This window comes from Rhodamnia argentea, chromosome 3 (genome assembly GCF_020921035.1).
Source record: "Rhodamnia argentea isolate NSW1041297 chromosome 3, ASM2092103v1, whole genome shotgun sequence".
Lineage (NCBI taxonomy): Eukaryota > Viridiplantae > Streptophyta > Magnoliopsida > Myrtales > Myrtaceae > Rhodamnia > Rhodamnia argentea.
Window position 1 is genome coordinate 15858420 of NC_063152.1, and position 21730 is coordinate 15880149.

The 21730-nt window shown below is 37.2% G+C and overlaps 1 protein-coding gene and 1 long non-coding RNA gene across 2 annotated transcripts in view; both read right to left on the bottom strand.

Annotated features, from left to right (window-relative positions):
* The window catches only part of LOC115732668 (disease resistance protein RUN1-like), a 525447-nt gene that overhangs the window by 385812 nt on the left and 117905 nt on the right, over positions 1–21730 (bottom strand). The window contains exon 2 of the mRNA XM_048275581.1: positions 1946–3056. Within this exon, the coding sequence (XP_048131538.1) occupies positions 1946–3056 (1111 nt within the window). The remainder of the gene's footprint in view (positions 1–1945; positions 3057–21730) is intronic.
* Positions 3302–21491, bottom strand: LOC125314490. The gene is made up of 3 exons (XR_007197960.1): positions 21482–21491; positions 16192–16194; positions 3302–3547 (listed from the first exon to the last, which is right to left on the bottom strand). It is a non-coding gene; the product is annotated as an uncharacterized LOC125314490 (long non-coding RNA).

A 21730-nucleotide genomic window follows, 5' to 3' on the forward strand; every position in this document is an offset into this window, starting at 1 on the left:
TTAAAAAAATTAAGGTTAATACCATTAAAAATCTCAAATAGGTACACGCATTTATCCCAAACTTATTTTCGTCTCACAAAAAATCCAAAACGGTATAGTGAGCAAAATATATCCTCCATTAGCTGACGAAAATGATTTGGGTTAAAATTATCCCACAAGTCATGCCATGTAGTAATCACAAAGAAAAATGACGTGTCACATGATGAGCCTGCGAATGCCAACCACATGACAAAACTATGCCACATGGCAACCATAGAAGCAAAATGAAATGCCAAATGGTGATAATGGGGACCTCATGACAAATTATGCCAAGTGTCATACCATGTAGCAATCAAAGAAGTAAAGTGAAGTGATGCGTGGCGAGAACATGAGAGAACACCCTATCGGTTCTGGTTTTAACTATATGTATTTGATGAGTGTTAAGGATAGAGATTCTATCACAATGAAACTTCGCATAAATTGACAAACTTTATCTTTGAAGTCATGGAAGAGAACGAAGCCAACTTTGAAAAACATTGAGAAGAAAATGTAAATTCTATATATAATTAAGAAACTAATGGTATGCCCCTACTGGATCACTTAAAACAAATTAGTTGTACACGCACTACATGCCTCATTGGCAAAGTTTCAAGATTTTTTTTTATTACATCTACTTAAAATTAAGAACTGATTTAAGGGATTAATAATGCCTTGTGTTACAGCGCAATGCATTCAAACCTTCCACTGAGCTAATTCTATTGATGCAGGACAAATCCCTCTGTCTACGTACGCGTATTGGGTAAGGCTCCATACTTGATGATTACGTGGCATCTAACATGTCCCTTTGCGTAAATCAAATGCTTGAGCCACATTCAAACCAAACAATTCCTTAGGTGTTTTTACTTTGATATACAAGTCAACAGGTAGGTTCCTCATATGTATGTTTCTCTTTTATTCGATGAGCATACAATTTTTCTATATAATAAAAAAGTTCGTATGTAAACAACTGGCATACTTAGAATTAGTTGACATAGTTTACACTAGCAGATTTGCATTTTGAATTTCTTTGCAAGGTAGATTTGATTTGATTTTGAAATATAACTATGTCGATAGTTAGAGAAATTAGGTTTTGAAAGCGTTTGACTTCATCTAGAGTATTACATAAAGTAAAGATGATCTCCCTCTTCTAAGGGATCTCAATCTATCCTTTTATACTATTTTTATCTCTCTCACATATTTCTATGTTATAAATCTGAACTTCCCTATGAAAAAAAAAAAACCTTCAAATCTCGAACTATCTTTCACTTTTCTCATATATTGAAAACATCTACTTGTATTATACATCTTATCAACAGAATGTTTCCATTAAATAATTCAAATATGGTGGTTCGCATAATTTTTCAAATGCCAATTTTGCTGCATTTAAGAACATATCTTACGCAAGTAGTTAGAGTCATTTTAGAAATAAATAGAGAAAGAGGAACTCCACTTCCTTCTGGGTACTAGTACATATAATACGCATATACATGCACAAATGAGGTAGATAATAAAAAGGTCAATGAAGGTAAATGCTCACCTCAAATTGTCTTGGCTCTCCTGGCACCTCAAATTTTTTTGGCTCTCCTTTGATTCTGCCTCCGTGGATATCAAGTACCACTAATTTATTTGGACCAGAGGAAAATTCTGGAATCCAGGGACTACATTCAGCCCATCCCAAACATCTTAGCTGATTAGGAAGACTTACAGGACTTTGGAAAGAAATATTGCGCACGATAAGCAATCTCAACTTTCTCATTTTTGTAAATGCATCAGGACGTATACACATCTTCATCTGCTTAGGTAGCTCCAACACTATGGCTTTTACAGCACAATCTCCCTGTACATACAAGACTATTTAGGTTATGTATATTCAGTAATTAGAGTCAAAGATAAGAAGCAGAGATTGCATCGTACTTGCATGTCTTACCATGTCGCGTGATAGAACTTCAAGAACATCCTCATATAGCCGTAGTCTACTGCGTCTCCCGGGATCATCAAATTCTTGCTCCACCATATGCATACCCATCGATTGAATCAAGTCATGCATTTGTAGGTTTCCGTACTCAATTCTTATCATGGACCTCTTAATAAGAGTATCAAATCCTGCAGCTGTTTGTAGATCACAACTGTCAAGAACTCTCTTTGTATACTCTCTTGCTCGCCCCTTAAAGAAGCATGCAACATGGAGAAAGATCTCTCGCTCATTTTTCTCTAGTCCATCATAACTCACTTTGAGCACATTATTAATCTTTTCGTTAGGAGTCATGGAAAGTCTCTTTAGTATACTTTCCCATACATCTTCTGTTGTACCACATAATAAGGAACCCAACACCTCAAGTGCTAAAGGTAGGCCTTTAGCATGATTCGAAAAACCATCCAATAGATCTGCCCTGCTTTCTAATTTTTTGTATGTCGGAAAAGCATGCTTACTAAGCAGCGCACGAGCTTCACCATCCTCCAGTGCTTTAACTTCATGCACATACACACGATCTCGATCTATGGTGGGAGTCAGCAAATGCCTGTCTCTTGTAGTAATGAGGATCCTACTCCCACTACCAAACCAATTGGCTTTTCCTACTAAAGCACATAACTGCTCCACATCTTCCACATCATCAAGGATGACAAGAACTCTTTTGTCATGGAGTCTAAGTGGTATTAGACTTTTACCTCTAGCGACATCGGACACCACTAATCTTGTTGGCGGTAACAATATATCATTGAGTAATTGTTCTTGCAAAGTAACTAAACCCATGCCATCCTTTGACTTTTCTCGAACATTTGCCAAAAAACTTGAACCGTCAAATGGTTTGGAAATATCATTAAAAATGGCTCTCCCTAAAGTTGTCTTTCCGATGCCTCCCTGTCCCCATAATCCCACCATGAGAACATCATCCTTAGATTCAAGGTTCAACATTGATTTCACCTCAACCACTCGGGACTCTATCCCAACCGGATGCTCATCAACAACAAAAGGTGTTTGGCTTAGACGAGTTGAGATATCCTTCACAATTTCTTGTACAACCTTTGACTCATCATCTCTAGCAAAAACGAAAAAAGAAGTTTTAGCATCGTTTTAGCAATTGGAATAAGCAAATAACGAGCAATCACCAGCCATCTCTGGCAAAGCAGTGCATCTCATTTTCGGATAATTACAGCCAAAAGAAAATGTATTCCCATTGAGCCAAATTTGAACTCCGAGAGCTCCATAGCAATCAAAACATGTATCTATCTACTTAAGTGATTGTGTTCTTTTGGTTTGGACATGATGATTCACTTGTTCTTCTTTTTGACTGTCGGATGTGATTTATTTCTAAGTTTAGTCAAAAATAGCCATTTAGGACTTTGAACGGTGGTTAAGATTTTGATTCCGAAACTATTAGATTCCTCGAAAGCACAATGTTGTTGTTTTAAATGGCCTGCACACGCTAATTAATCTTGTATGAAACATTGCGAACTTTCTTATTCCTTCCAAACAAATGGGGTAAGGGCAATAACACTAATTAACATTTTGTCCATTTGACAAACAAGTCTGTTCTATGGGTAGCCACATTTAGAGAGTGCCAATATTGAACCGGGGCCCGGAACCGGCCCGTTGACCGGCCCGGAACCGGCCCGTTGACCGGGCCCACGGTTCCGACCCGGTTTTTAAAAAAAGAGAGAGAGAGAAGGCCCACGAAAAATAGTTATTGGGCCTAGGGAACCGGCGGTTCTGAACCGGAACCGGAACCGGCGGTTCCAAACCCGAACCGAACCGGCACTTCAAGGGCCGGTTCGGTTCCCACCTCCTCAGAACCGGAACCGCCGGTTCCTGAACCGGTACCGGCGGTTCCGTTGAACCGGCCATCAATAGCCACATTTGATTTGTCGAACTCAAAATGCCATTTGTAACAAGTGTAGGACTTGGTTGACCAAAATCGAAAATCTATAGAACTCAATTGCCCAAAATGAAACGTTAAGGCCTCAAATAGTTCATAAATAATAAATAAATAAACTTTTATCACACTTTGAGAAGGGCAACAAGGATCCCAAAGAAAGAGCTACAGAGCTTACCCGAATGAAACAGAGCTTAGCAAGAGCCAAAGGCAGAATTCTATCGTTCCATGCCCTATATAGTTTTTTTTTTTCGTTTTTTCCATGCCAGTGAATTTCAAATAGTATCGGAACGTGTTATAAAACTGTGTTATAAAACTGTCGGCAAAACAGAAAAAGATCGGTGACTTATCCTTTCATATAACTTGTTAGTAACTTATCAACAATTTTATGAATTCACGGACTTTTTTTGTAATTTGAAAATTACAAATTTTTTACAAACTTACCAAATTTGATTTACATAACTTATGACATCGAATCCACTTTTTTATGAAATTACCGACGTAATTAGAATGACATGCAGAATTTTGTCAGATTGTGTAATTACCTATTAATTTTGGATTACCAACTCTCACTTGGGCTACTTGTTAACGTTTACTTATCTTTTTTAATTTTTACCAATTTTTCCTATTGGGTTACTAGCTCTCATTTAAGTTACTTACTACCTTATTTCAGAAATTAACAATCTTAATTAGAGTGAATTACCAACTTTTCTTCAATTAAGTTAATTAATTTTGGGTTATCAGTTCTTATTTGAGTTACCAAGCAAGTTCTCTTTCTTTAAGTTATAAACGTTTCTAAGCTTTTGCCAAATTTCATTTGTTTTTCCTAACTCTTATATGAAATTACTAACTTTTACGGTTATTTTTATAAACAGTATCCATCCTTGTAAAGTTTAGTTTCAATACAAAATATGGAAATCCCTCTACTTACCCATCATTCAGCGTCCACCCAACCAAGTTACCAGCGTCTGAAAGAGCTTTCTTCCATCTCTTCATTTTCTCCGAATTCTTTGCATGGTTAGACTCATGCTTAGCCAAGCCTCGTGCATAACTTGCTCTCCCCCCTCTCACTTCTTTTGGGTCTACTTTATAAAACACTGGCCGAACGGTGAGGTCTCCTTGCTCATTGCACTCCATAATCTTGGACAACTCTTCCAAGCACCACCGTGAGGAAGCGTAATTCTCAGAGAAAACGATGATTGCGATGCATGATTCTTTGATGGCCTTCAAGAGCATCAATATATTCTCCCCCTTCCTCAATTCCTCGTTATCTCGAAAAGTGTGTATTCCATTCTGGACTAATGAGTTGTAAAGATGACCGACGAAGTTATTACGTACCTCCCCTTTGAAACTCAAGAAGACATCGTAAGTCCTTGTGGATTTCGATGAAAAAGCCATTGGTATGATGGAGTTCGACAATCAGAAACTGACTGTGAGCTTAAGATTTCAGACAGTGTTTTCAAAGCGGCTCGTTCACCGCTTGATCTTCCTATAGATTTATTCTTATCCTAGAGGACAGAGATGCGTAATTTTGTTTAGTACTTTGGAAAATGGGTTTAAGGATGGACCGAGACATCTGAAGGTGTGAACACATTGACATTTTGCACCGAAGACCGCGTACCACCGCATTATGCAGACTGTCAACAGCGACGCAAACTTCTCCGTGGCCGACACAAGTAGGTCACGGGTGGATAAAAAACAACTTTTCTGGCTTCCACGAAATTTCATCCCCAACCTTTGAGAAGTGAGAAGTTGTTCTATCCTTGCTTTAAAATAATCTACAACATGACCCACTCAAGAGACATATAATTACTAGAAATATCCTAATCGAGTGATCTATTAATAATTGTAAAACTATTCGGACTGTCCTTCGGTCTTTCTGCGCAATCAAGTGTATCAGCCAAAAAAAATAAAATACATCTATCAATAATTGTAGAACTTTAGAAAAACGCGATGTTTAAGGGGGCGCATAGTAACACTTGTGCTTTAAAAATTATCTTCTAGCAAAAGTTAATTTTTGTACTTCCGCTCCAGAAATAGATTTCTGATCGGAGAAAGGTATTTGATAATGAGACAAAATTTCTGCTTTTCGAACAGAAATTCGTTTGGTACCCGTTGAAAATTTCTACTTTTGGAGCATAATTAGCATAAAATATACCACGTAAAATTATTGATCCGAACATAAAATGCAAGTTGTTCGAGAAAAGTTAAATGCAAATTTCTGCTCCAGTCTATTATTGAATTCACACTAGATGTTATTCCCCCCTACTTTGTTGTAGGTACAAGTGGTTCGATTCCCTTTTTTAACCTCGTCTACTATAAAACTTACAAACAATTGGGTCAATTGCTCAATCCACTTTGCCATGATTGTGTCTTTGTGGGATACCATTTAGCCAAATCATAGAATATTTTGTTCTTATGATTCGTTAAAAAAAATGATATTTATAAAACACTTTCATGCAATACTAATAAGATATATAATTGATGCGTAATTTGAGCAAATGATAGGTGTAACCATCTTTCATTATTAATACCTTTTATAATCAGAACTACCTTAGATGTAACATCCTGAATTCCGACCTACTTTTGAAGCTATGAATGAATGAAATATCTTATAGATGTATTTTAGCTAAATCTCACTCGGATTTGATCATTCTTGAAAAGATTAACTAATGGGGAATGGCTAGTTAGGAAAAATCAAGTACATTGGCCTAAAAACTTGATCATGGATGGACTATTAGCCATAAGAATTGTCGAGGAAATACTTGGAACCATTAGAGGCCGATCCTACAACGGTTAAGGAACAATTTGGGTAATACCCTACGCTTGAATCACGGGTGATTCCGTTTGACCTCGCACGGGTTCCGAACGTCCCTAAATCATTTTCTAACAATCGTGTCCATCGAGACTAATGATTGACCCTCGCAATTACGTGACAACCAAGGTCGCCAGAGCTTGAGTAATTCTTAAACGTGATATTAATCATGGGTCGATACGCGTAACTCATAAAAGCCGCCCGTTAGTTTGAGGTACGCTGAAATTTCAATTGATCGAGGTTGATCGCGAATCGAGCTTGAGAATTTGACATCGGACCTTCAGGGGTTTAAATAATTAAATTTTGGACGTTTCCTCATGCAGTGTATGAATTCTTCGCGGTTCGCCCAAAAGGGTTCAGGAAAAATAAAATTTGAATTGGAAATGGGAAAAGACCCATTTGCCCTTGGAGAATACATAATTTTTCACTTTGAGTGAAGGACATTTTGGTCAAATCACCCATTGGTCGAAAATTGACTAGTCTTTGTGGGGAAAATTACCTTTTTGCCCTTTTTGACTTTGAAGACCCAAAACATCTCTCCCAAAAATTATCCTAACCTTTATTAGTTATTTCTTTGGCCTTCTTCTTCATTAATTCAAGAACCCACTCTCTCTCTCTACCTCATTTTTCTCTCTCTTGGCCGAAACCTCCATTGTTGCCCTCCCTCACCGAAAATTCTTCAAGCTTCCATCGGTTTCGCCTTGAACCGCTGGAGTTTAGCCACCACCGTGAGTTACTTGGAACCGCCGGATCTTTGTGGATCAAAGCCGATCAAGAGGAGTCGCCGGAGCCGCTAGTTGGAATCAAAATTTCTCGCGACTTTTTCGCTGGAAAATTTGTTAGAGTTATGGTAAGTTGGTTCCTAACCTTAGATTAGGAACCTAGGTTGCTAATGGACATTAGGTTGAGTAGATTTGGATGAAAAATTAGTTGGTTTTGCTCAATATCATGCCTTGGCCGAAAATTTGATGAAGAGAGGAGAGAGAAATGTGTTCTTGAGTGAATAGTGAAATGCATGATTGATAATGGATAGCTAGGATTTAATCTTGCCTTTCATGCTTTAATCCGATGGCTCATATTGAATCTTGTTTAGGAAGTTTGATCGAACAGCCGAGATTAATTCCTACTTAATGTAGATTAATTGGGTGGTGGAGATTTACCGCATGTGGGGATATTTTAATCGGATTGCTCGGATTAATCGCTACGTTACTATAGTTTATTTTTATGGTACATATTAAATGTACGTTAGTGAAATTCTAATCGTACGGTAATTATTAGATGCTACATAGATATAATTAATATTGTGTGGCGTAGATTAATTTTTGTGGTTACAAAAATTAATCGTGTGGCCCGATTGCCCATTGGTCTTGTGTGACCTAATCGGGTGGTGCCGATTTATTAATTCTCTAACGTGAGTGAATCACGTGGTTCCGATCGAATATTTATTCAGTATAATTAAATCGAGTGGTCTCGATTGAGTAGTTGAGGAAAATTAGAAAAATCGTGTGGTCGCGATCTTTATTTGGAGAAAAATTGGTGAGACCGGATGGTCTCAATCTGCTAATCAGGAAATTTAGCAAGATCACGTGGCGAAGACTGATCGATCAGAAGGATTTAAGTGATCGTGTGGTATCGGACGAGCGATCGAGGAATTATTGTTGTTATATGGTCTTAAGTGGAATAATCGAGAGGAAATATGGAATTTTACCTTGAAGCGTTATGACGTGGTGTTCGTATTTTGTAAGATCATAAATTGCTTGAGGCGTTATGACGTGGGCTCTGTCATTGTTATTTTACCCTGAGGCGTTAAACGCGGGGTTATTCTTATTATATTATCCTGAGGCGTTAAACGTGGGATATCAACCTAAGGCGTTATTACGCAGGTTACTGTGACCCGAGGCATTATTACGCGGGTCTGTCCAGTTATATAATAGCCCGATTGTTGACACCTAAATTTTGACTAATCTTTGCATAAAAATTAGAACTAATTTTAGTTCTAAACAAAAATTATCTCACATATTTATTTGTTAGCATGCATTGCATTGGCATATAATTAGACAGGCAGAACATTTGAGCTTAATTTAACAGGCATCCGAACTAGACATGGGGTGAAAAATGCAGCAAGAATATTTGGACTTGAAAGAAATATTTTCTCGAGGATTGTATTGCAAATTCCAAGAGAATGGGATATGGAGAATGGAAGATGATTAAGAGAAGGTGATGAAGAGAAGGTGAAGAAGGGAAGATGATGAAGGGAAGGTGATGAAGAGAAGATAGAGAAGAGAAGATGATGAAGAGGAGATAGAGAAGAGAGGATAGAGAAAGGAAGATGGTGAAAAGAATATGAAAAAGAGAAGATGGAGAGGGGAAGATGATGAAAAGAGGATGGAGAAATTTGGCTATAAAAGAGGGAGAGTTCTTGAGAATTGGGGAGGAGAATTTTGGTGATAGAGAATGTAGAGAGCTCTTGAGAAGAGTTCTAGAGAGAAAATTTGAAGAGAGTTTTGAGAGAGTATGAGAATTTTGAAGTCCAATGCTACCATTGCAAATTTCTGCACCGATCAACACAAGCCACAAATTCTTCCCCATCGTTCAAGCTCGTTATAGCAAAAGAAAGCTAAGTGATTTCCTAATTTCTTCTAAGTTCTGATACAAATTAGCCCAGATTTTCTATATTGATTTCTCTACGTTTTATGTTAAATAACAGTTGCATATCAACGATGAGATATCAATGGTACCAGAATATAAGGAAAGCAAAAACGGAGAGAAGATCAACGCCTAGATTGCATCCGTCATGATGATTAATTTGCCAAAGTAATTTCCTCCACTAAAGCTAAGTCCTCTTATTTTCTCTAGCTTGGTTCAAATTAATTGCACTTAGTTTAGTCTTTTCTTAATTTGCAGAGCCTCATGGAATTATAGCAAAACGAGAAAAGAAGCATAAAGGAGAGATAGGACCACGAGACTTCTTGGTCTAACAAGCCACCGAACCGGTCCAATGTCAAAACAAGCCCGAAGCATAAGTTTGATGCGAGAGCTCAAACTGGGGAGTAGTCTTAAACCTATTTAATCCCAATTTCATGTAATTTCTTTATTTTGAAAATGCACAAAAACTAAAAAAAAAGGGTCATAAGAAGAAAAACCCCAAACATTGCATCTTTGATCTTCAAGTAGAATTCATCAAATTTGTCAAACTGATTATTTTCATGAAAATGGTACCGAAAGGGCATTAATTAAAAAAAAATTAATGTAACCAAGTCCCCGGACTCTTAATCTCTGGTTCGCATGAATAAAATAGTTCTCATGCTATTTTATTTAGGTTTCTAATCAACCTACCAAAAATGATTAGTGGCGGCTCCAAAAAATGAAAAAAATCTTTTGCAAGATAATCACGTAAACCATAAGTTGCGATTTGGTAGAGCTTAGGAGAGCTCGAACTAGGTTAATTAATTTAATTAATTAATCCGGTAATCCATTAACCTAAAATTGGAAACCCGTTGTTTTTTTTTTAGGTCGCGACACCGATGCGTTAAACGCGGGCTCTAGACTAACGTGGAATTTTATATGACAGCCTGATGTGTTTAACGCGGGCTCTGGATCAACGTGGAATTTTATATGATAGCCTAATGCGTTAAACACGGGCTTTGGATCCACGTGGAATATTTATAATATAGCCTGATGCATTTAACATGGGCTTTGGACCAACGTGAAATTTTATATGATAGCCCGATGCGTTAAACGCGGGCTCTGGATCCATGGGAAATATTTATAGTATGCCCTAATGTGTTAAACATGGGCTCCGGAGTACATGGAATATTTTTTATGACAGTTTGAGGCATGGAACGCCGATATGGGAGTAACGTGGAATATTTGTGAAGGTGTGGTAATTTTTGGAGAAAGAATGAAATATTCTGGAATTTATTTTTAGAATTTTTGATTGAAGGAAGAATTGTTGGGAATTGCTCACCTAGGACATGTCTGGAGGCCCTAGTTCCCTAACTTAGGATTAGGGACTGGCTTACTGAGATTTATTCTCACCCCGTCGTGGGATTAACATTTTCAGATCTCAAGTGATGGATCATGTGATTGCCATGGAGTGACATCGGAAGCCATCTTTGGAAGCACTTAGATATTAAGCTCTATTCGGATGTAACCTTTTGTAGCCTTAAGAAATTGATAATTTTATATTGTCTGCTTTGACTATGCAACCAGTTTGGTGAATACTAAGAGAAGTATCATCCTTCGTCCTAAGTCATCTCTGTTTATATTGAAAGGAGTTTTGTATTCGTTTCCGCATGTGCATTTCTTTTACATTAAGCTCGAATTTGATGGCCGAGGGATCTTGGGAGATTAAAGAAAGTCAAACGGCCTAGTGGGATGTTCGTGTGTCTGCTGGGTTCGGGGAGTGACATCAGAGGCCTATAATACATCCTATGAGCCCCATGGATCAATTAAATCTAGACCTTTGACTTGTAAGCTGGTAGTCTAGACTTATAGCAATTTGCACGCGGTAGGTTAATGGCTTTTATGACAATATGCTTGAGAAATATTATAACTTGGGCTATGGAAGTACATATATATGGATTCTAAATTTTGTCATCTAGCGTAGTGTGACCACGGGGTTTTTTTATATCCTTTGATATGACTTTCCTGTTGCACAGTCGATACTTAGTTGAACAATGGCATTATTCGTGACTTGATGTCACTGAAATAGTGATAATTATCCCTTACTAAGCCGTGATGTTTTTTAAGTTTTGTGAATACAAGTTTTACCTTATGAATTATTTATGTGATGCTAAATTTTTATGAATGGTTGGTTTTCATTAAAGGCTTTGTTCTTTATAGGACAGCCGATCATTCTTTATAATACAACTATGAACTTAGGGTATGATACATATAGTAAAATATGAACGTAAAATAGAATTATAAACTCATAATGGGCACTTAGCTGCCGGCCTACCAAAAAGCAAAAGAAAACTAACGTCTTCATGCTTAATGGCAGAGTTTTTAAATTTTTGTTCTATTTAAAGAACCCAACTTTTCTGTTTGTTCCTCCGTCTTTACGGGCCACATGACCATGACATTACCATTGCCCACTTCATTCCCCGGGCATAAAGTCTTTACATAAAGAGAAATGCTTTCCTAACAGTATTGTCGGTTATTTCTGATCCTACGATTTTTCAATTAATGAGTGCTTTATGATTTTTCAATTAATGAGCGCTTTATGAATTTTCAATTAATGAGTGCATTATATAAAACACGCGGTGATAGTATGCGGATTTACTGTCAGAAATAACGACGATCTTGTCTGACTATCGGGCTAGCAGCTTCCTTTCATAAACTCGGTCTTTGAACCGCAACATCATTTTATGTTACCTAAGAAGTCTGTGCTATGTGCAGGAATTGAAGGATTAATTTCGGTTCTTTCTTGAAATTAACAAAAAAATGTTAATGCTGCACTAGTCTTGAGCAAATCATTGTAGTAATTATTTAGAACAGAAAATATTTGAAGGATAACTTAGGCAAATTCACTTCTTAATTTCCACATATAGACATTCTATTTCATAATTCAAAATTGTCTAGATTATGTATTGAAAAATTACAATGTGGAAATTACATTTCAAAACTTCAAATAACACTAAATTCTTCTTATCAAGATATAGAAAGTTTACCATCATATAAAATTTCTCAGAGATCATTGAAACATCTTCCTTATCTATTATAGTTGTCATACTCTTTGCTTTGGATTTTTTCTTTCATATATTGATGTTTGTGAGTGATTTGCAGTCTTATAAAAAGAATCGTTGTCTTTTCCCAGTTTGCATATTATAGAGCGAACAAATTGGTGTGCAAGTCTTGTGAAGTTTTAGACTTTGTGTATATTGAAAATATATGATATGAGGAAATTCCCTCTAATGTTTAAGAAAGAGTCTCATTAGAATTGTCTCTATACGTGATCTGTAAATTGTTTCCATTTTCTTTATCGCATAAATCTTTCGGAAGTTGATTTCCAAAGAAGAAAAGTATTGTGAATGCATATAGAAATTGGTCAAAGAAAAAATTATTGGGATAAAAATTGTTGAAAATCTGTGGTTTTTACTGCCATTTATATTTAAAGTTGTCGTTCTCAATCATAGAAACGTAATGGGTAAGAAGATGAATCAGACTTACATAAAGTGACATGAACTGATATTGTGAAAAATGGATAAGTTGTTTAACCAATTTATTAGATAAATGAGTCAGCGGCAGTTCATCCACAATAGTTTTTTTCTTTTTCTTTTTGTGAGAAAACGAGAGATGCTTTCAAAGCACCATTGGATCAGCCACCCAACTAATTATTCAATATCATGGGCCATGAATTTTTTACTTTCCTCTAAAGAAAAATATTGTTATGAAGCAGAATCGTTGAATGGACGATCATGCGGTGCACCTAACCATCTCTACATCTGTGATAGAGCGACTTTACTTATGGTTTAGATATATATTCCACTACCAAAATGTGTTGGATAATCTCTCAAGGCGGCCATTTTGCAGGCAACCCATGATGATCTTTGTGATCGAACGAACATCTGGGAATTGAATTTTGTCCAAAACCTCCCAAGCTTCATCCAGCTTTCTGTTCTTAAGGTGTGCGGAGACTACGGGACTGTCATGAGTTGCATAACTCGCACGTTTAAAGAAGCATTTGGAGAGTTCTGTGTAGGTTTCGCATGAACCAAGCCATGAAGAAGGGAATGAATGTGTGCAGGAGACATGTGAATATTTACGTGAAATTAGACTAATGGCTAGGAATATGAGGGAGACAAACATAAAGTGACAGATGTGGATATTTTATAAATGGATATGCTGTTTTATCCAATTTGTTAGATGAAAATGAGTCAGCAACAGCTCATCCACAATTATTTTGTTTTTGTGAGAAAATGTTGGACGCTTCCAAAGCATCATGTCATCAACCACCCATTTAATTATTCAATATCAAGTGGTATGGACATTTGAAAGAGAAATATTATGATGGAGCAGTTTGGTTGAATGGACCATCATGGCTTAGGAGTTCGTTTAATTTTAAGCTCTCATTGTATTGCCACTTGACGTAAATTTTAGAGATATATGTCGCTGACGAAATGTGGGGGATCATGGACAAAATAGTTGGTAAACTTGGGCAGCTGGTGAGAAGTGGCTACCAAAACCGACGTTGAGGCAGTTGTGTGCACCTAACCACTACGAAGTTATTAATTGAAAAATATATTTAGTAAACTACATCTGAATTGTAGAAGTTGAAGAGATTTGTATGGAGTTAACTATTTTTAGCGGATCAAATTAATGTAGTTGATGCACTAAGTTGGCTCAATAATTTTCCAGATAGATAACTATACCGCTACTTCGTAATGCATACAATCAGTCATTTTGAGAATTCAATGGTCATAGACCCACTTGTCTAAACTCAAATCCACTAAATTTCGATTGTTGAAAAGATGGAGCTTGCATGACATCCACCTTATCTAATGTGTACGACTTCAATCATCCGTGATAAAATAGATTCATAGAATAAATTTTTTAAATGAGGGGATGGTTGTAATGTTGCAAGTGGATCGAATTATAGCAGCTTCCCAGTCACCGGTCGTAAAAAGATGATAATCAATTTTTGGATTGTGGGCTGAAGAATGAATTCCAATCCGAATCCATGATCGTAGGTGTAAGAGGAATTTGTTCAGTAAGTATCACAACTGAATCCGTGGAACATTACAAGTTATCATCTTTGGATTTCTTGTAAGAAAATCCAAGTTGAAGTCGAACTTTTTTAAGTGTCTTAATTTTCTTTTTCTTTTTTTAACTTTTGGCTTTGATACTCAACTTCCTCTAGTTGTTACCCCGCTATAATTTGGTTTCGATAAATTAAGTTGACCGGAGATTGTGTAAAGGGCCGCAACCAACCATCACACCGCCACAACCTTTACCGCAGCCACCCTTTAACAGCCATATAAGCCAACGTGACTACCACTTCCAACCACGAACATACTACATCTCCACCACCGCCAACCACCCAAGCGACCACCACCACCAACTTCAAACTCATTGTTCGTCGTCTCTCTCTCTGTGGCTAGCTGAGGCGTAAATCTTAGAACCGAGGTCCCCAAACCTTGAATCAAGAGGTTCCTAGACCTCGGACTCGAGGCGGCAGCCTCAAGTGAAGGTCACGGGGGTCGGGTATAGCGAGAGAGATAGTCGCAAGGCCTAGTGTGGTGCACGACAACAAATTGCCATCGGTGTTGGCCTCATAGCATTAACAAGCGGTAGCAATAGCATTGTACAATGTTGACGATCGTCGACCATGGAAGAGGATGGAAGGGGAAAAAAATAAAAACCATTTTTAAGATTAATAAATTAATCCATCTTAAATTGAGTTGGCACTATATAGCAATGTGCATCATTCTTTGTTGAGTAAGCAAGTCACCGATCCAGTGACCCATTCGGCTTAACAGCTGATCACTGGGCAATAATTTATAAGTCTATATAAGTGATTATTCGGCCGCTAGCGATCAATAATCAGTAATCGATCAACGCCATCTCTCATTTTTCTTCATCTTCGACATTCACTCACATATTAAGTTCAAACGGTCATTGTCTCTAAGACCATTCGTTAATTTCATTCATTTCCTTTCTCCTTTCTAAATATCACAATGGAGAACAAAAATAATGACAATAGCAACTTTGTAATAGCAACTGTGTCTTGTCATTCTCACATAGACGTGACAAAATGGATCTACAACCCATATTGTGTAACACATTTGATGGTGTGCGTCATAAATGGGCTGCATTAAGTTTCAGTAAAAAATGAGTTATTTTTTGAATTTCTTAAATTAAAAAAAAACCTCCAAAATATTTTAGCAATGTCATTTTTTAGGAAATTTATAAGAAAGAAATTAGATTTGATTAAATATCAGACCATTTATGAATCGACCCAAATCCGATCCGACCCGACCCGACCTACTCATTTGATAAGTTTTTTCCCTCACAATCCCGACTTCACATTACGAATGTTGTGGAACTCACTCTGAGTACCGTGATAACAATGTATACATGCCAGCTTTGCCTTCGCAGCTAATTGAATTTGACTATGCAAGATAAAATGACTCGTCGATTGGGAGGACGCTAAATGCTAGCACTTGCCAAGACACTTCCCCGAATTATGCCGTAACCTCGAAAAGCCCCAAGCAACTGTGGGGAGGCTTCACAAAGAAGAAGATGTATGGAGGAAGTTCCAGCTTCAGAGCAATGTCAATCATTACACGAAGGCAATTTGCAAGGAAATAAATGTAGGGTGGCACTTTTTTCACTCCTCATTGGTTTTGACTTTATTTTAATATTTTGACTATATTACCCATTATGTGGCCCACCATTCTCATTATAATTTTACAAAAGTGATCCCATTTTTTTCGGTCAACTTTGTGTTATTTTGTTTCTTTTTTTCCCTTTTGTGGGTCTCACTTTCTTTCTTTTCTTAAAGCTCTTATTTTCAATTACAGGCAATTCTCGTGCTCGTCTCATGTTCAATAAATTTCTTTCAACATTTTTCTTGATCCAGAATGTTGTATTGCTCTAATGAATTTCAACTTTACAATCCTATAAAATCCCACAGTTGGCTCGCATTCGCACTAATAAAGATTGAATTTACAAAGACAAGATAAACATACACTGGCAAACCTTGAAAGCATCCCACTTGGAAGATCAAGGTTCTGTCCGCTGTTCTTAGCCCTTACAGATTCATATGCTTTAAAATGCTTTGACACGAACTCAAAAATGGTTCCTTTATTAGTCCTAAAGATATCTGAACAGAACCGCACCATTTGAGATGTAGCTCATAGATAAATGCAGCTCCTGAAGCTTTTGTTCATTGGACATATCAACCAGCCAAACATGCACATTGGCCAGAGTACGTTACTGTAGCAAAATTACGTGAGCCAAATCTCACACCAAAATCTAAATACCAAACAAATAGAGAAAATCTAAGAAAAGCAAACGACTCGCAATTGCCTTCGACTTGGAGACGCCTTTTTTTTGCAGTCACATGCAAGAAGACTAGAGAAAAATATATAAAAAAAGAGAGAGAGAGAGAAAGAAGCTATGCTTCTCAATGTTACCTTCCATAGTACAAGAAGAAATTGTGTGCGGCTGAGAAAAGGGGCTCCTTGGAAAGGTTAACGGTGAGCCCAATGCCGATGCCACTAAAATTGTGAAGGAAGTTGGGGTTGGCGTCATTAATATTCACCTTCTCAATGTCCTGCGACTTGAGAAGTAGGAAGTTGTGGAAAGAAGATGATAACCAGTAAGAGAGAAAATAGAGAGACGACAATAATGTTGTCAGAGCTCAGAAGGTCATAGGCGTGAGCAGCAATAAGAAGGAAAGTGGGATCCGCAAGGAAAAAAGAAGAAACAAAATAAAAGAGTTGATCAAATAAAATAAAGTGATCACTTTTGTTGAATTGTAATTTAAGTAATGTATCACACAAGGAATAATACTATCAAATATTTAAAATAAGGAGTGTCAAAGTCAAAGGAAGATTGGAAAAAGCACCACGCAAAATGTATTATAAATGTCATATCTTTCATATAGTGCTGACTTTAATATAATAATTTTCAATCGATTACTAGAGTGTTATAATTTTCATGTTACGTTTACTAGAATGTCATAACTATAAGAAATATTTCGAGTGTTTAAATGAAATTTTGTTTATACTATTTGAAAATAAAATTCATTTTTAGTTTTTTTTATTGAAAAAGGTAAATTATCTGGCACAATACGGTGCACAGTCCAATGTGGTATGCGTTGATGAAGTCAGGCTCTTCATGGATTGCTTGGGTTAAAAAACTAACCGGATCCTATACTCGTGTACATGGGCCGTCGAAGCAAAAGCTGACAATATATTTGTTTGGAGAAATTACTCAGCTTAGAAGCTTGTTGATGCCACCTGTTAAAAATGTGAAAGGGAATCAGGCAGATACATCCTCATGGTGTTCTTGGAGACGAATATCCAGTTCAAGCGACATGTGTTTCAGGTTTTGAGTTTCCACGACGAGATTGACGGACGAAAATGGAGTTGTCCTGCAGCAATCTCTGAGCATATCTTTGATATTCAAGCAGCTTTATGTGGTAGCATTTCCCAAATCAAAGTATTGAAGGTAAGATGGGCGCATCGGGTATTGCCAATACTGATTATGTTCTTACATGTTTGTAATGAGAGTTCTGAATTGAGGGCTCATATGTTTTTCCTTCGTGCTTTCTTCATGGAAGTTTGGCAGCATGTATTACAACTTAGGGTCCATTTGTTTGAAGGAAAAAAGCTAATCGATCTGTGGAAGACGTTTTCTATGAGCTAAAAACGATAAGTTTAGATTTTGAGAAAACAACTTCCCCGTCTAGCAAGAAGGAAACCACTTTCCTTAAACCCCCAAACAAATGGAAACTAGAAAAACGATTTTCATGAAAAATATTTTCCTTTATCATAAATTGAGGGCTCATATCTTTTTCCCTTGAATGTCTTCCATTTGATTTGAGAACCCACTTGCTTTTGAGAACATAAGATTCCAACTTTTGGATGTCAATTATGAGATGTCATAATAACAAAAAATGGTCAGTTAGGTACGATAATTACTACCAGCATATGTGAATCAGCTATGGAATGATGAGATGTAAAATCAAGTATATATGATATGCCATGATTACGGACGCATAAAGATTCACATATATAAAATCTGCTGCTATAAGTGGAAAATTGAAGAAGGCAACCAAACTTGGTCAACTGGACCACAAGGGCACAAACCATTTCAAGCAAAGATGGTGTATTATTCATGATAATGGAGCGAAAATCTCTATCCTTTGAGACAAAGTCGTAGTGTATTCATCAATTACCCACTCTCTCAACTTTCCTGAAAAAAATTTCCTCAACACCAACCCAAAAAAAAAAAAAAAAAACTTTCCTGAACAAAGCTCGAGGTGATTGATAAACACACAACCAACGACGTGGTGATTGTGGTTGTGGTCGCTAATGGGTCCGTCACATTTGCCGTTGGGAGACTTTTTTTTTTGGTCGGACCGCTGGGAGACTATACACCTGAGAACGGGTCATTCACCATATCTCTCCCTAACTATACACTCGCCCATATTCAATGCTACAATTTGTACACTCACATTAGCACAACATAGTCATAGCTCATAAAATTAAGTAAATGAGTTGTTGACCCGCATCTTCGACACGTTGCAAATAGTAACTCGTGATTTTAGAGTTCATTTGTATCAAAATATCTTTTGTAGCAAAAACCAAAAACGATAAAAGAATAGACTTGTTGTGCCTGAAAGTCTACTGTTACATGTTAGAATTACATCCCGAGTACATAGTTGTTGGGAAAATTCTCTATATTATTTTGATGATGATAAAGACAATCAAAGACTACTAAGTGCCTATTTTCTCGAAATGAACAGACCCAACTAATGTCAACAAGTCTCCCTTGTCCCTCCCAATGCTTAGCAATTCCTATTTGATAGAGTCCACAACTGTTTCGTAGCACCCAAATCACTGCACGGTCGTGGCCACACCATCCACAGGTCCTCGCGCCACCTAATGCTAGCACCATTTCGACCGTGGAGGTAACAATAGCTGACACATCGTCATGATCGTAGCTGCGCAAGCTTCTGATTTAGTCCTAATAAAACCCGATTAAATTTGACTAGCATAGGAACATTTGAACTGGATCCAGGGACAGAGCATCCTTTATTTGAATGGTTCTTAAATTTGTATAATTCATATTATCTTCTATGGATTTTGTCATGCTGCATATATTGTCTCTTTTGTAGACTTTTGCCCCACTAATTTTTTAAATGACAAACTTGACCCCTTAGAAATGAAAAGACCAAACTGCCATCAAAGAAATCTCACAACTAGTATTTGCGTTTGTACTTTTTCATAATATAAATAGAAAAAATAATATTAGAAGTTCGAAAATTTTGTATGGAAGACAGTTAAGTGATAAGTCTTTTTGTTGCCAGTAGTAAACTTCAAGTGATGCAACCAAATCCTAAAGTCTTTTTTTTTTTTTTGGTTCACCCTCGAGCCAATTACAGTACCAATACCCATTAAACTTCATCACATTTTAAACGGAGGAAAAATAGAGCATACACCACCATTGTATCTCTTAAATTAATGGCGGATTTAGGACCCTTGTGTAATTAATTTTTTGCGCTAGATATTATGAACTGGATGATTTATGATTAGATTGCATTTCATACTAAAAATTTAGAACTCCTGAGGAATTTGTTTTTCATAGAAACATATCCAATCATAAAAAACCTAAAGGTAACAATTTCAATTTTGCACGAAGAAATCTTATGCCAATTAGTACGTGAACTATCGTGTTTGTATACATTAAAAAAAGGTCTACGGCTAAAATTACTCTCCTACCCTTGCTATATGGACACCACCGCTGCAATTTTCCCCTTTTGTTTATCGTCAATTGGGCCAGTCCATCAACGTTAGGCGGTTTTTTTTCCTGGTGAGTGAGATTATGAATAGAATACAATCTTTACTATCTTAGGAAGAGAACTCAAAATTTAACTTTTTATACAAATTATTTTGTTTGCGACATGATATATTGGCAACCCCTTAATTTCCTACGCTGCCATTTTAATATTATTTTTTTTTTTTGGTGGGTTAAGACACTTGTGCTTTTTATATCATGTATTTCGTCACAAGTATCCTACTTAATTAAGTGGGGATAAGAATTTTGAATAGTACGAATAAAACGCGTTTCAGTTTCAAGACAATCAATGTACGGCCTAGGCCCCATGTGCTTCCGTTGGTCACTTTGCAAGATATTATCCACTTTGAACACACAGTCTCACGGTTTTGTTCCTCCGGCCCTCAACGCTCGGAAAGGCCTCTTGCAAGTCTAAGGGCACCCAAGGCTTATAAGGCCTTCCCAAGACCTCCTCCTAGGTAATGTGGGACTAGGGAGGAGTTGTGACAAACTTCCTCCTCAAGGCACAGCGTCCCCGCTGTGCCCTCTAGCACTGCCGGCGCTTGTGGCTCCACACGCGGTCGAAAGTATACCAACCGTAACGGCCTAGGTCCCACGCTGCTGCGCCACTTTGCAAGATATTATCCGCTTTGGATGCTCACGTTTTGTTCTCCAGCGTGCCCATAGAACACTCCAAAAGGCTTCTTGCAAGTCTAAGGGCACCTCAAGGCTTATAAGGCCTTCCCAAGACCTCCTCTTAGGCAATGTGGGACTAGGGAGGAGTTGTGACAATCATAGTCTTATTACCAAAACTACCCACATTTTTTTTTTCGAATCTTTAATGTAAGAAAATCTAAAGACTGAATGTCCCAAATATACGTTGTAAAAAAAAATCACGTATAATCAGAACCGAATGCGAAAACGTAAGGAATCTTTACTTACCTCCAGCCATTGATGAAGACGATTGACAAATCGAAATTGTGGGCGATGAACGATCGGCGATGGGTGCTTCTAGCCAATTGCCTTCTCTAAGCGATGGTGTGTGTTTTCTATAGAAATGTACGTTCTGTATGTGCGTTAAAATGAAAACCGATGATAGATGATTTGCCTTAGATGACCCTTTTAAATTCTTTTTCGCATCCTTGAATAACGTGTCCATCAAGGCGTTATCGTAATCTTTGGGCATCGTGACTCTTAGGCGAGAACGGTTATCACTCAAGTTAATGCGATCAATAAATGTTAATGAAATAATCAAATGTGGGATCACAACATTTATAAAATATTATAACATTCTCCCACTTGATCCTAACATTTCATCAAACGAAATATTGAATTGAACTCACAAAAACTTCACGCTGAAGACAAGGCACATGAATCATGGCGATATGTCATCTTCGAATGAGTAGTATCTTTCATGTATCACAGTGCACCTCATCTCATCTAAATCAGCCCATATGTGATGACATAACTTAATGAATAAACCCTATGTTTATTCTAGGTCTACTTAATGAATAAA